Below are 13,188 nucleotides of genomic sequence, written 5' to 3' on the forward strand. Positions count from 1 at the left end.
AGTAAAACAAAAATAATTAGAATATGTGACAGAAGCCATATATAACCTGCAAAGTCTCAAGTATGTGCCCACTGGTCCTTTATAGTTTGCTGACCCCAAGTCTTCAAGATCTTCAATGATGCTCACACTTTCTTCCCTGATAGTTGTAATTGAACTTTTCACTGCATCCCCCCCTCCATTTAACTGCTTTCTGTTGTCATGTATATTATTTCTTTCCTTCTACTGGGCTCATTCCTTTTTGAAAAAACTTTCACTTATTTGAGAGGAAAACAGAGAAGCAGACAGAGCTCCCTTCCACTGGCTCACTTGCTGCCAATTGCCCCAAATGGGGGGGGGGGGTGTAAGGCCAAAGCTGGGAGCTAGGAGCTCAATCCAGGTTTCCTATGAGAGGAACCCAATTACTTGTGTTATCACTGTTGCCTCCTAGGATCTGCCTTGGCAGGAAGCTGGAGTCAGGAGCTAGATCTGAGACTTGAACCCAAGCACTCCATTGTGGGATGTGTTTTAAATGCTAAATGACTGCCTGTAGTTCATTCCTTTTTATTGATGAGTAGTTCGTGATATGGATATGCCATAGCTTAGCCATTCATTTATGGGGGATACCCCTGCTTTGACTATTACAATTAAATTGCAATAAACCATGATCTACAGGTTTTTTTGTGGATAGTTTTAATTTCTGTGGAACAAATGCCCAGAATTGCAATTGCAGGGTGGTGTTGTATACATACACTTAGAAGAAACTGTAAAACTGTTTTTCAGATTGGGATTAGCTGTATCATTTTACATTCCCATTAGCAATGTATAACTAGTTTCTAGGCTTCTTCTCCAGCATTACGTATCCTGTTTTATATCAGTTGTTCTCATGGCTATGTGGTGATATCTCATCATGGTCTTAACTTGCATTTTCCTAAAGCTTAGTGATATTGAAATCTTTTTATGTGCTTATCCTTTTTATCTGCATAGCCTTTGCGTCTGCTCATCCTTAGGTGAAATCTCTTTTCAGGTCTTCTGCTCATTTTTTAATTGATTAATTTTGAATTTTTAGAGTTTTTACACTTTAGTCATTTTGTGAGATGTGTAAATATTTTCTCCCAGTCTGTTGCTTGGTTTTCATCTTAAATGGATCTTTGCCACCAAGTAAAAGTGTTTTTTTAAAATTTTTTAAGTATTTATTTATATGAAAGGCAGAGTGGTACAGAGAGACAGAAAAATCTTCCATCTGCTGGTTCATTCTCCAAATGACAGCCAAGAGCTAGCAGCCAGGAACCGCACCCTTGCTCCCATGTGGGTGGCAGGGGCCCAAATACTTAAGCCATTGTCTGCTGCTCTCCCAGGCCCACTAGCAGGGAGCTGAAGCTGAAGCAGACCAGAAGTGGAGCAGCTGGGACTCAAACTGGTGCTCTTACACTTAGCTCACGGCACCACAGCTGGCCCCAAGTTTTAAGTTTTGATGAGGTCCTATTTATTGATTTTTTTCCTTTACTGATTGTGCTTTCAATGCCATGTCTAAGAACTCTGTTCTTTTTAAAAATTTATTAATTTTATTTATTTGAAAGGCTTACAGAGAGAGACAGAAAGAGATCCCCCATCTACTAGTGTACTTCCCAAATGCCCACAACAGTCAGGTCTGGGCCAGGCAGAAACCAGGAGCCTGAAACTCAGTCTGGTTCTCCCACACGGATGACAGGGACCCAAGTACTTGAAACATCACCTACTGCCTTCCGAAGTACACATTAGCAAAAAGCTGGAATCAGAAGTGGCACTTGGGAGCCTGCGGTGTGGCCCAGTGGGTTAAGTAGCTGCCTGCAACAGTATCTCATAGGAGCGCCCATTTGAGTCCCTACTGCTCCACTTTCAATCCAGCTCCCTGCTAAGTCTCCCTACTAACGCAGCGGAAGATAGCCTAAGTGTTTGGGCCTCTGTACACTTGTGGGAGAACCAGATGAAGCTTCTGACTCCTGTCTTTGGTCTGGTGCAGCCCCAGCCCCAGCCATTGTGGCCATCTGGGGAGTGAATCAGCAGATGGATAATCTTTCTCTCCCTCCCTCCCTCCCTCTCTGTAACTCTGCCTCTCAAATAAACAAATCTTAAAAAAAAAAAAAAGTGGAGCTGGGACTTGAGCTCAGGCCTTGAGATAGCTGATGGTGGATGTCTCAAGTGGTGTTTTTTTTTTTTTTTAAAGATTTATTTATTTATTACTTGAAAGGCAGAAAGGCAGAGTTATAGAGAGGCAGAGAGAGAGAGACCGGCCTTCCATCCGCTGGTTCACTCCCCAAATGGCTGCAAGGGCCAGAGCTGGGCTGATTCGCAGCCAGGAGCTTCTTCCAGGTCTCCCACACAGATGAAGGGGCCCAAAGACTTGGGCCATCTTCTACTGCTCTCCCAGCCCATAGCAGAAAGCTGGATCAGAAGTGGAGCAGCTGGGACTCAAACCAGTGCCCATATGGGATGCCAGCACTGCACGCAGTGGCTTTACTCACTACACCACAGCACCGGCCCCTCAAATGGTGTTCTGATAGCTGGGCAAATGCTTACTTCTCTTCATTTTATAAGCTCTACTTTTTTTTTTTTTTTTTTTTTTGACAGGCAGAGTGGACAGTGAGAGAGAGAGAGAGACAGAGAGAAAGGTCTTCCTTTGCCATTGGTTCACCCTCCAATGGCCGCCGCGGCCAGCGCGCTGCGGCCGGCGTACTGTGCTGATCCGATGGCAGGAGCCAGGTACTTATTCTGGTCTCCCATGGGGTGCAGGGCCCAAGCACTTGGGCCATCCTCCACTGCACTCCCTGGCCACAGCAGAGAGCTGGCCTGGAAGAGAGGCAACTGGGACAGAATCCGGTGCCCTGACCGGGTCTAGAACCCGGTGTGCCGGCCCGCAAGGTGGAGGATTAGCCTAGTGAGCCGCGGCGCCGGCCCACTTTTGTCTTTTTTTAAAAAACATATTTATACTTAAGTTTCACTTACTCTTAACATTTTTCTTTGTCCATTTTCGCTAATATTTTCTTTTTTAAAAGATTTATCTGAAAGGTAAAGTGGCAGAAAGGGAGGCAGAGATCTTCCATCTTCTGGTTCACTCCCTAAATGGCCACAACAGCTAGAGTGGGCCAAGAAAAAGCTAGAAGCCAGGAACTCCATTCTGGTCTTCCACATGGGTGGTAGGGGCTCAGATCCTTGGACCCTCGTCCACTGCCTTTCCAGCAGATTAGCAGAAAGCTGGACTGGAAGTGGAGTAGCTAGGATTCCAACCAGCACTCTGATATGAGATGCAGGTTACATGGCAGCTCAACCTGCTGTGCCACAACACTGGTCCATTAGTATTTTCTAATCTTTCCTTTATATAACATATCTTAATATAAATCTGTGGGTTTCAGTCTGTTGTTTATTTTCACTTTTTTTGCTGTTTGCAAAATGATTTTTTCCCTTTGTTTTCTGTGTTTCATTCCTGAGATTTATTTTTTTTGTGCCTTGTGTCAAAAGTGCGTTCTCTCAGACATGACTTATCTTTGCTTGTGCTTTATGCTTAGTATCACTTTTGACACAAACCTATTTAACCTAAATTCCTGTCCTGAGGTTCTTCATACCTATCATACGTGGTTAATTTAGGTTGTAAATCTGAGGACTAGTTTGTTGTTTTGAATTTTTAAGGGACAGCTTCCCTTTCCACTTTGTGTGTGTGTGTGTGTGTGTGTGTGTGTCTTAGAAAAAGCAGTTTTCCTTGCAGTCTCGTGGGGATAAATGCTGGGAAGGTTAATTTTTTTTTTTTTTTAGGATTTATTTTATGTATTTGAAAGACAGCTACAGAGAGAGGTAGAGACAGAAAGAGAGAGTCTTCTTCTGGGTTCACTCCCCAGGTGGCCACTAAGGCTAGAGCTGAGCCAACTGAAAGAAGGAGCCAGGAGCTTCTTCTGGGTCTCCCATGTGGGTACAGAGGCCCAAGGACTTGGCCATCCTCTGCCACTTTCCCAGGCACATTAACAGGGAACTGGATCTGAAGTGGAGCAGCCAGGTGTTAACTGGCGCCCATATGGGACGCTGGCACTGTAGGTTAGGGCTTTAACCTGCTGGGCCACAACGCTGGCCCAAATTCCCCTTCATCTTACTCTTTTCATATCAGGATGTTGTAGCATGATTCCATTTGATGTCATATGTTCAGCCAGTTTTGAGCATTGCCTACTGTCTTCTGTATGTCTTAATACAGAAAATATTAGCAAGTTCACTGGGTAAGCAAATTAATTGAAAAATGAAAGCTGTCTTTGGTAGAGTTTTGCATATATGGATTCCTGCTGTCACTCAGTTTTTGGTCTGAGTATTCCTTAGTATCTTGTTAGTTTTTTATTTATTTATTTTTTTAACAGGCAGAGTTAGACAGTGAGAGAGACAGAGAGAAAAGTCTTCCTTCCGTTGGTTCACTCCACAAATGGCCACTACAGCCGGAACTATGCCGATCCGAAGCCAGGAGCCAGGTGCTTCCTCCTGGTCTCCCATGCCGGTGCAGGCCCCAAACACTTGGGCCATCCTCCACTGCACTCCCGGGCCACAGCAGAAAGCTGGACTGGAAGAGGAGCAACTGGGACAGAATCTGGCACCCCAACTGGGACTAGAACCCAGGGTGCTGGCGCCGCAGGCGGAGGATTAGCCAAGTGAGCCACGGCGTTGGCTCATCTTGTTAGCTCTTATATGTAATTATCAATAAAGCTTAAAAATATGTTACTAGTCTGGTGTTGTGGCACAGCGGGTTTAACACAGCCTATGATACCAGCAACATATATGAGTGTTGGTTCGAGTCCTAGTTGCTCCCCTTCTGTTCCAGTTCCCTGCTAATGAGCCTGGGAAAGTAGTGTAAGATGGCTCACCCCCCACCTGGGAAACCTGGGGACCTAGAGACCTGGATGGAGTTCCAAGTTCCTGGCTGTGGCCTGACCCAGTCCTGGCCAATGTGGCCATTTGGGAAGTGAACCAGCAGATGGAAGAACTCCTTGTCTCTTCCCTTTGTAACTTTGCCTTTCAAATAAATAAGTAAATCTTGAGGCCGCCTGCAGTGTGGGAATCCCAATATGGACATCGGTTCAAGTCCCAGCTGCTCCACTTCTGATCCAGCTATTTACTACGGCCTGGGAAAGCAGGAGAAGATGGCCCAAGTCCTTGGGTCCCTGCACCTAGTTGGGAGACCTGGAAGAAGCTCCTGGCTTCGGATTGGCACAGCTCCAGCCATCGTGGCCAACTAGGGAGTGAACCAGCGGATGGAAGACCTCTCTCTTTCTCTGCCTCTCCTTCTCTCTCTGTAACTCTTTCAAATAAACAAATAAATCTTAAAAAATGTATACTTTACTTTTTGTTATTTTCTCTAGTGTACACTATGAAATATTGGCAATTAAAAAAAAAAGACATTTATTTATTTGAGAAGAAGGCTGACAGTGTGACAAAGACAGAGAATCTTCTATCTGCTGGTTCACTCCCCAAGTGGCTGCAACTACTAGGTCTGGGCACACCAATGCCAAGTATCAGGGACTCCAAATGGTCTCCCACATGGGTCCAGGGACCCAAATATTTGGGCTATCTTCTCCTGCCTTCCCAGGTACACCAGCAGGATGGTGTACTGGAGCAGCTGGGACTTGAACCAGCCCTGGGATACGGGATGCCAGCATCCCAAGTGGTAGCTTAACCTTCTGTGCCAAAATGCTGGCCCCTTATCTTTTTCAAGCTTTCCTTTCTTTTGTTCATGATGTTTTCTCCCCCTCACTTTGTGGTTCAAGATGCATCTCTAGGGAATTACATCTCAGAGGCTGTCCCTAACATCCCTGCTTGAATTAGATGTCCATTTCATTCTTTATCACACTGCATTGTGGCTTCCTGGTGTCTTGTCTGTCTCCTTCATTCTTGCTGGTCTGTGAGTTTTTGGAGGGCTGGAACTATGCTGTTCTTAATAAATCTCCATATTGCCTGGCCTGGCAGAGTACCCAACATCTCACATTTGTTGGCAGTAAATGGTATGAGTTAGAGTAACCAAAATGATAAACTGGCCTTTCCAACTTAGGACTATAAAAACCACCACAGAAATACAACAAAGGAGGAAAGTACAGAAAGCCTTTGTATGCTACTCTGCCTATCACACAGCCCTGCAGACACTTCCCGGGCTACTTAAATATCAGCCTCTTTCTGCAGGAAATGAAACTTTATTCCTTTCGATGATGTCATAGCTGACTGACCCAGGAAAACCCAGGTCTGGTTCCATTATGAGAACCACACCCATTAAGAGGCTGCTGTAAGTGGTGGGGAACGTGTTCAGGAGATGGTGTGTATTCAAATCAGCTTAAGATGGTCTGTCTGCTTTTCTGGAATCTACCTGGCTTCCTAAAGAAAAAACACCCCCATTCTCATTGTATGATGACTGGAGCTTAGCTGGGTAGACTCCTCTATTATTTCTGATGTCACGTGACTTTGATAGGACTCTCCTTGAGTCTTCAATTTTTCATAGTGCAATAAACAGGTAGAGCTTCTGCCCAATAAACAGGCTTTCTATCTCCTTTAAAAAAATGCACACAATCTTTCCTTCACACAAGTTTTCGTATAGCTTGTGAGGCTCGATTTTCTTTTGGAAGTTAAAGGGCAAATGTTTATCTCTGGGCGCCCCTCTTTGTATTGTTACCGCCTCCTCGGGCAGGGGTGCGGTGTGTGTGGTGGGGACTGCCTCAGACCAGGCTAAGGTCATAGCAAAGGACCCTACGCCGCTTTGTTTAAACGCACAAGGTGCCAGCGCGCCCCGCCCCTCCTTTTTCTTCCTTCCCGAGCTTATCGTGTGCCAGACACCACACAGCCCAACGTTACCCCAGTAGTCACTGTCACATTTACGGCCCGGTGCATCTCAAGTTCAAGGGCCCCCGCCTGGGGTAGCTCTGCAAGTCCAGCTCGGCTCACCGCACCCTCACCACCGGTTCTCTTCCGCGCGTGCCCCTGTCGGCCACTCCCGGTTCCATCCAGGCGACCTAGGGAGGCGGACGGGGTATTCGGGGTGCCCGGAGCCGGACAGGCTCGCGCGCGGCCCAGCTCTTCCGTCTGGTTTCTCCCATCCCCCCGCCGAGACGGCGGGCGAGACCGGGGAAGCCATCGAGTTCCCGCGGCCCAGAGCGTCGCCACCCAGGCCTCCGAGCACTGACGCCGTCCTGGGGGCGGGGCCTGTCGGAGGCCGGGGGCGAGGAGGGAGAAGCTGCGAAGGAGACGGCTGGCCGTCCTTGCAGCGCCCCGCCGCGGCCACGGCCGGAAGCGGTCTCGTCGGCCCTGCGGCGCTGGAGCCCTGACGCACGGAGCTCGAGAGCGAGAACGAGAGAGAAAGGGGCAGAAATGGCGGCTCCGCTCGGCTCCCGCTGAGGAGGGTGAAGCCGGCGGAGGGGTTCTGCTGTCGGCCTGCGGCATCGCTCCAGCCTGTCGCCGCCTGTCTTCTCTCGCCGACTTCTCCTCCTCTGCCTTGCTCTCGACTGTCCTCGTCTGCGCTCGACAGAGTCCGGGTCGGCTCGTCTCTCCCGGCCCGGCTCGGCTCCGCTGGCCCTGACCGCCCGGCCGGCGGGCCAGCCTTCCTCGGCTCTCCCGGGAGCGGCGGGCCCGGTCCCCCGGGCTGGACCATGGTGAACACCCGGAAGAGCTCTCTGCGTCTTCTCGGGTCCAAGTCTCCCGGGCCCGGGCCTGGGCCTGGGGCCGGAGCAGAGCCTGGGGCGACCGGAGGCAGCAGCCATTTCATCTCTTCTCGGACCCGCTCCTCCAAGACCCGCGCTGCCAGCTGCCCCGCCGCCAAGGCCGGGGGAAGCGGTGGCACCGGCGTCGCGCTGGATGAGGCCCGGGTAAGAGCGCGGCGGCCCGCGTCCGGAGGCTGGCAAGTGCCGGCCCGGCCGCCGGGGCTTTGTCTGGCCGGGCCGGGGGCACGAAGCCTCCAGTGGAGCCCCTCGGGCTGCTGGGGACAGGGTCTGCGGATGCGGCGCGGGTGGCACCCGGTGCAAGGGCCGCGGCTCCAGCCCTTTTGCTTCGCCGGCCCGGTTCTTTTGTGTAAAGAACAACACTGGAGTCCAGGGGAGAGGGCTTCGGGGGGTCCTTTTCGGGGCTTTGGGACGGTCAGCTGCCCGTGTCCTTGTCCTGCCTCGGAGGGGGAATTCTAGGGGAAGCGAGAGCAAGGGGCCGGAGCCCCTGGGTGCGAGCGTCGGAGACGAGAAGTGAAAGTTTTCTGCGGTGTCAAACCCTTCTCGAAAGTGTGTCAGCTCCCGCCGCTGCCTCCCTCCGGCTTACTCTCAGTTTGGGGGTGGTTCAAGTTGGTGAGGAAGTGAGCAGAGCTCCAGTTGGCAGTCAGGCAGGGATGCTGAAAAAAGTTTGTAGCTGCTCCGACACCAACTTTACAAACGAAATCAGCGCTGTCGCCTCTCCAGGCGGGCGAGATCCAACACGATCCCGTAGCCGGAGAACCAGCCCGCTCTGCAGCCAAGGGTCTGGTGGCGGCCCCGGCTCTCAGGTCGGAGAAAACATGTGGAATGCTTTGGGGGAGTCGGCACCGTCATCCCCAGATTATGTGGGCTCTGGGTATCGGCATTTTTGTTGTGGAAGCAGTTAAGGGAAGGAGAATTAATGCCTTCGTCCTTGTTTAGTTGCAAAAGTGGCACTGGAAGATGGGGGTGGGCATTTAGTTTTTTTTTTTTTTTTTTACATTAAAAATGATTGAAAGGTCTTGGAATGTTATTACCTATAGTATGAAACTAAGCTATCAGACGTTTTTCACTTTCAAGGCAACATTGTATTATTATGAGATTGATTTTGAATTCTGAGAAGTGCGTTGCTTCAGTCTAGTTAACTTACCGAGGGTAATTAGGCTGGCTAATGCTATTCTTTTAAAGTGCTCCTTTAAATTCACAGCATTTGTTACCCTTATGGGGGGAAAAGCAATATTTTATGTTCCACAGGAGCCTACAAGATTGTGGTTGGCTTGTGCTTTTTCTTTGTGTCTCATACTGTTTCGACAGAATGAATCTGGGTGAATACAACAGAAGCATTTTACTCTACTGTGAAATATATTTATTGTATCTTTGAAAGTAGTTTTGGCTTTAATTTGCAAAGAATTTGGTAAATATTTCAAAAGCTGTCCCGCAGACTGTTTTGGGGGCTTACAGTTCTCCTAGGTTGGATATGAAAGCTTAATCTGAAAGTTGTACAAACTGTTGAAGTAAGTATTCTGAAGACTGGCTTTCTGTAGAAATTATTCCAAACATGTACAAGCTTCTTGACTTACAGATGCTATAATATGTTTTAAAATGAGTTGAAGAAAGGCCTGACCTCTACACTTAAGTACAAATAAAATATTTAGAGTGTAAGCATATAATTGTATCATGCTATGAATGCCTGGTCTATTAGAGCGGTGTCTAACTCATCTGAAGCAATTAGCTCATCTGTCACTGATCAGTTTGTGGTTCCGTTTTTGCATTCATGGCTGTCATGCTGTCCTTCCCCCCTGAGGAATAAGGTGGGGTCATTTGTCAAGCAGCTGTTATGGAGATGTTAAAAGGCAAGGAATCAATAATCTAATGCAGAAATGAACATTTGGTTGCTTTTAAATTACTAGAAAAATGAACAGTATTAGAGCTCCTTCTAGAAGGGTATTAATGAAACTTTGTTTTAAGGACCTTTTAACACATGTTTTAAAAGTCCATAAATTCAAGGCTACTAAGGGTTTATTTTGAAATATTTGTTTTTTAGCTTTAAAAATATGACTCTAATAGACAATGGAATGATTTAATTGGTTTCTCTGAGAGTTTTGGGGGCTTACTAATCTTAGCGTTGTGAGTGGACCGTTAAAAGAAGATAAAATTCTGAGTCTTTTAGGTTTATGAACTACATGTTTATGAAGCAGGCTTGCTGTGTATTTCTGAAGTGGATTGATTTGCATTTGGTTTTATATGATAGGACTTGAGTATTTCTGCTCCGCCCTTTCTGGTGTACTTAAGGACACCCCTCAGCGCCTGTAATAATGCAGACATTTGCTGGTGTGTGTGTGCATCTTATTTGACAGAAAACAGGGCTGCCCATGCTTTTACTAAGGGAAGACCCATAGTTTTGTGGGAAGAAATATACGTAATTGAGGAGTTTCCCCTGTTTTGGTTTTTGTGCTGCGATCTTCACTTCACACATGATGCGGAGGTTTCCTCCTTCTCTGCTGTTTTTGCTATTTAATTCCCTGTCTAGAGACATTTCATTTGCTCTAAAAAGTTATTGCACACATTGCTATTCCTGTAGTTTTGCCTTTTTCCTGAGTAGTGTATGTGTAAGATGAGGGATAAACCCTGGGTCCATCCTATTCCCTTTTTTTTTTTTTAAATGAAGATTTATTTATTTATTTGAAAGGCAGAGCTACAGAGAGAGACAGAGAGATCTTCCATCTGCTGGTTCAGTCCCCAGATGGCCATAAAGACTGGAGCTGGGCTGGTTTCCCATGTGGGTGCAGGGGCCTGAGCACTTGGGCCATCCTCCACTGCCTTCCCAGGCCATTAGTAGGGAGCAGGATGAAAGTGGAGCAACTGAGAGTTGAACTGGTGCCCATTTGGGTTGCTGGTGTTGCAGGCGATGGCTTTACCATTGTGTCACAACACTGCCCCCCCCCCCCAATTCTATTTCTTGTGCTTATGCCCCATCCCTGTGTTAAGACTTTTTAAATTTTTTTTTACATGTCAAAAGGCTGTATTTAATGTTGACAACTTGATGAATTTGGGGACAAGTATACACCTGTGAAGCATCACAACTATCAAGGTCATCGACATCCCCATTATTCCAAATATTTCCCTGCCCATATTATTATAAGAACACTTAATATAAGATCCACCTTATTAGAATATTTTAAGTATACAAAACAGTATTCTTGGCTGTAGGCAGTGTGTGTAGTAGGAATCTATAATAAGATCATATTATATCTTTGTGTGTGTAGCTTATTTCATTTAGCATAATCTCCTCTAGGTCTATCCAATTTGGTGCAAATGACAGGATTTTCTTCTTTCTAAAGACTGAATAATATACAAGTATATGCATGTATGTATATATCTATGTGTATGCAGGGAGATGTACTACATTTTCTTCAGCTTTTCATCTATCCACGGACATTTAGATTGTCCCATATCTTGGCTATTGCAAACAATGCTACATGATCATGGGAGTGCAGATGTCTCTTTGAAATCCTCATTTTGAATCCTTTGCATAAATGCCCGGAAGTGGAACAGAAGATAGTTCTATTTTTAGTTTTTTGAGGAAGCTTCCTGCTGTTTTCCTTAGTGGTTCCACTGTTTTGCGCTCTCACTCATGTGTGCCAGGGTTCGCGCCAGCTACCCTGACAGGTGGGAGGTGATAGTGCATTGTGGTTTATGATTTACATTTCCCTGATAATTAGTGTTGTTGAACACCTTTTATATACCTGTTGATCTTTTGCATATCTTTGGAGAAATTTCTATTCTGAAGAAGCTTTGCCCATTTTTGATCAGGTTGCTTTTTTTTTTTTTTAAATTCTATTGAGTTGTAGGAGTGCTCTGTTTATTTTGGAAATCAACTCCTTATCAGATATATGGTTTACTAATATTTTCTCCCAATCAGTAATTTACCTTTGTTTCCACTTTTTTTGAAAAAAGATTTATTTGTTTGAAAGGCAGAGTGACAGAGACAGAGGGAGAGATAGAGAGATCTTCTGTCTGCTGGTTCACTCCCCAAATGCCTGTAACAGCCAGGGCTAGGCCACGCTGACCGTGGAATTCAATCTAGGTCTCCCATGTGGGTGGCAGTGACTCAAGTGCTTGAGCCCTTATTTGCTGCCTACCAGCAGAAAGCTAGATTGGAAGTGTAGGAACAGGAGCTTGAAGCAGCCACTCTGATATGGGATAGAGACATCCCAAGAGATGGCTTACACTGTTGTGCCACAATTCCTGCCTCATGTGCCCTTTTTAAATATCAGTTTGGCTTGTAATTCTATGCAGTTAGATGTAATTACTCTTGTACTGTATGCATGCTTATAACTTGACCTATTTTAGGGTCACTTAATCTGGGTGTCAGTAATTAGCTTTTTAAAAACTTTTATTTTGGGGCTGGTGCTGTGGCACAGCGGGTTAATGCCCTGGCCTGCAGTGCCAGAATTCTCATATGGGTGCCAGTTCGTATCCCTGCTGCTCCACTTCCTGTCCAGCTCTCTGCTGTGGCCTGGGAAAGCAGTAGAAGATGGCCTAAGTCCTTGGGCTCCTGCACCCACGTGGGAGACCCAGAGGAAGCTCCTGGCTTTGGATCGGTGCAGCTCCAGCCGTTGTGGCCAGTTGGGGGTGAACCATTGGATGGAAGACCTCTCTTTCTCTCTCTCTCTCTGCCTCTCCTCTCTCTGTGTAACTCTGACTTTCAAGTATAATAAATTTTTTAAACTTTTTTTTTTTTTTTCAATTTTACAGAGGCATATATGCACACCTCTTATCCTCTGGTTCACTCCCCAAATGCCCACAGTGGGTGAGTCAGTTCCAAAGTTGGGAACTGGTTATGCAATGCAGATGTTCCGCATTGATGGTAGGAACCCAGTTGTTGAGCCATCACCAGTGTTTCCCAGAGTCTGCCCTGGCAGGAAGCTGGAGTCAGGAGCTGGAGCTGGGAGCTGAACCAGGTTGCTCTCATGTGGGATGTGGGTGCCATAACCTAAAGGCTAAATGCCTGCTCCCCAGTTATTAGTTTTTATTTGCTTCATGTCGGTGTCATTCCCAGCTTACAAATACTGTATTCACAGAACTGGACTGAACAGCAGTCTTTGAACGTATTTCAACTCCTTTTCTACCTATTTTTGTCAGACTGTTTGCTGATACTTCTGGCTTTGTCACTAGTTTTTATTTGGGAGGGGTTTGAGATGGTCTCTTACTCTGAGTTCATCTCTCAGAATCACAATATTTTGACTAAGTTTATAGGTAAAGTGTTACAGTACTTTTAAAAATTCTTGCATCTTTCTTTAATATGATGTTTTATCATCCTGTGCTTTTCCTTTCCATTTGCCAACATGACAAAACAGAGGGTTAAACTTGCAGAAAAGTCTGAGAGAGAAGTGTGGCAATGTGCATAACTCAGATGAGTACGGAGGCATCCACTAGTTCATTCCCCAAATGGCCACAATAGCCAGGGCTTGGCCAGGCCAAAGCCAAGAGCCAGGGGCGCCTTCTG

The 13,188-nt window shown here is 46.5% G+C and overlaps 1 protein-coding gene across 6 annotated transcripts in view; it reads left to right on the forward strand.

Annotated features, from left to right (window-relative positions):
• The first annotated feature begins 7,310 nt into the window (after positions 1-7,310).
• ATAD2B (ATPase family AAA domain containing 2B) overlaps positions 7,311-13,188 on the forward strand; it is a 221,718-nt gene continuing 215,840 nt past the window's right edge. For all 6 annotated transcript variants that reach the window (XR_016229549.1, XR_016229550.1, XM_002710061.6 and 3 more), the window contains exon 1: positions 7,311-7,829. Coding sequence is in view for 4 of the 6 variants with exons in the window: in XM_002710061.6 (XP_002710107.1) it covers positions 7,614-7,829 (216 nt within the window). In the remaining 2 variants the exon portion in view is untranslated. The remainder of the gene's footprint in view (positions 7,830-13,188) is intronic.

Source organism: Oryctolagus cuniculus, chromosome 2 (genome assembly GCF_051225735.1).
Source record: "Oryctolagus cuniculus isolate XC-2025 breed Fujian yellow rabbit chromosome 2, ASM5122573v1, whole genome shotgun sequence".
NCBI classification, from domain to species: domain Eukaryota; kingdom Metazoa; phylum Chordata; class Mammalia; order Lagomorpha; family Leporidae; genus Oryctolagus; species Oryctolagus cuniculus.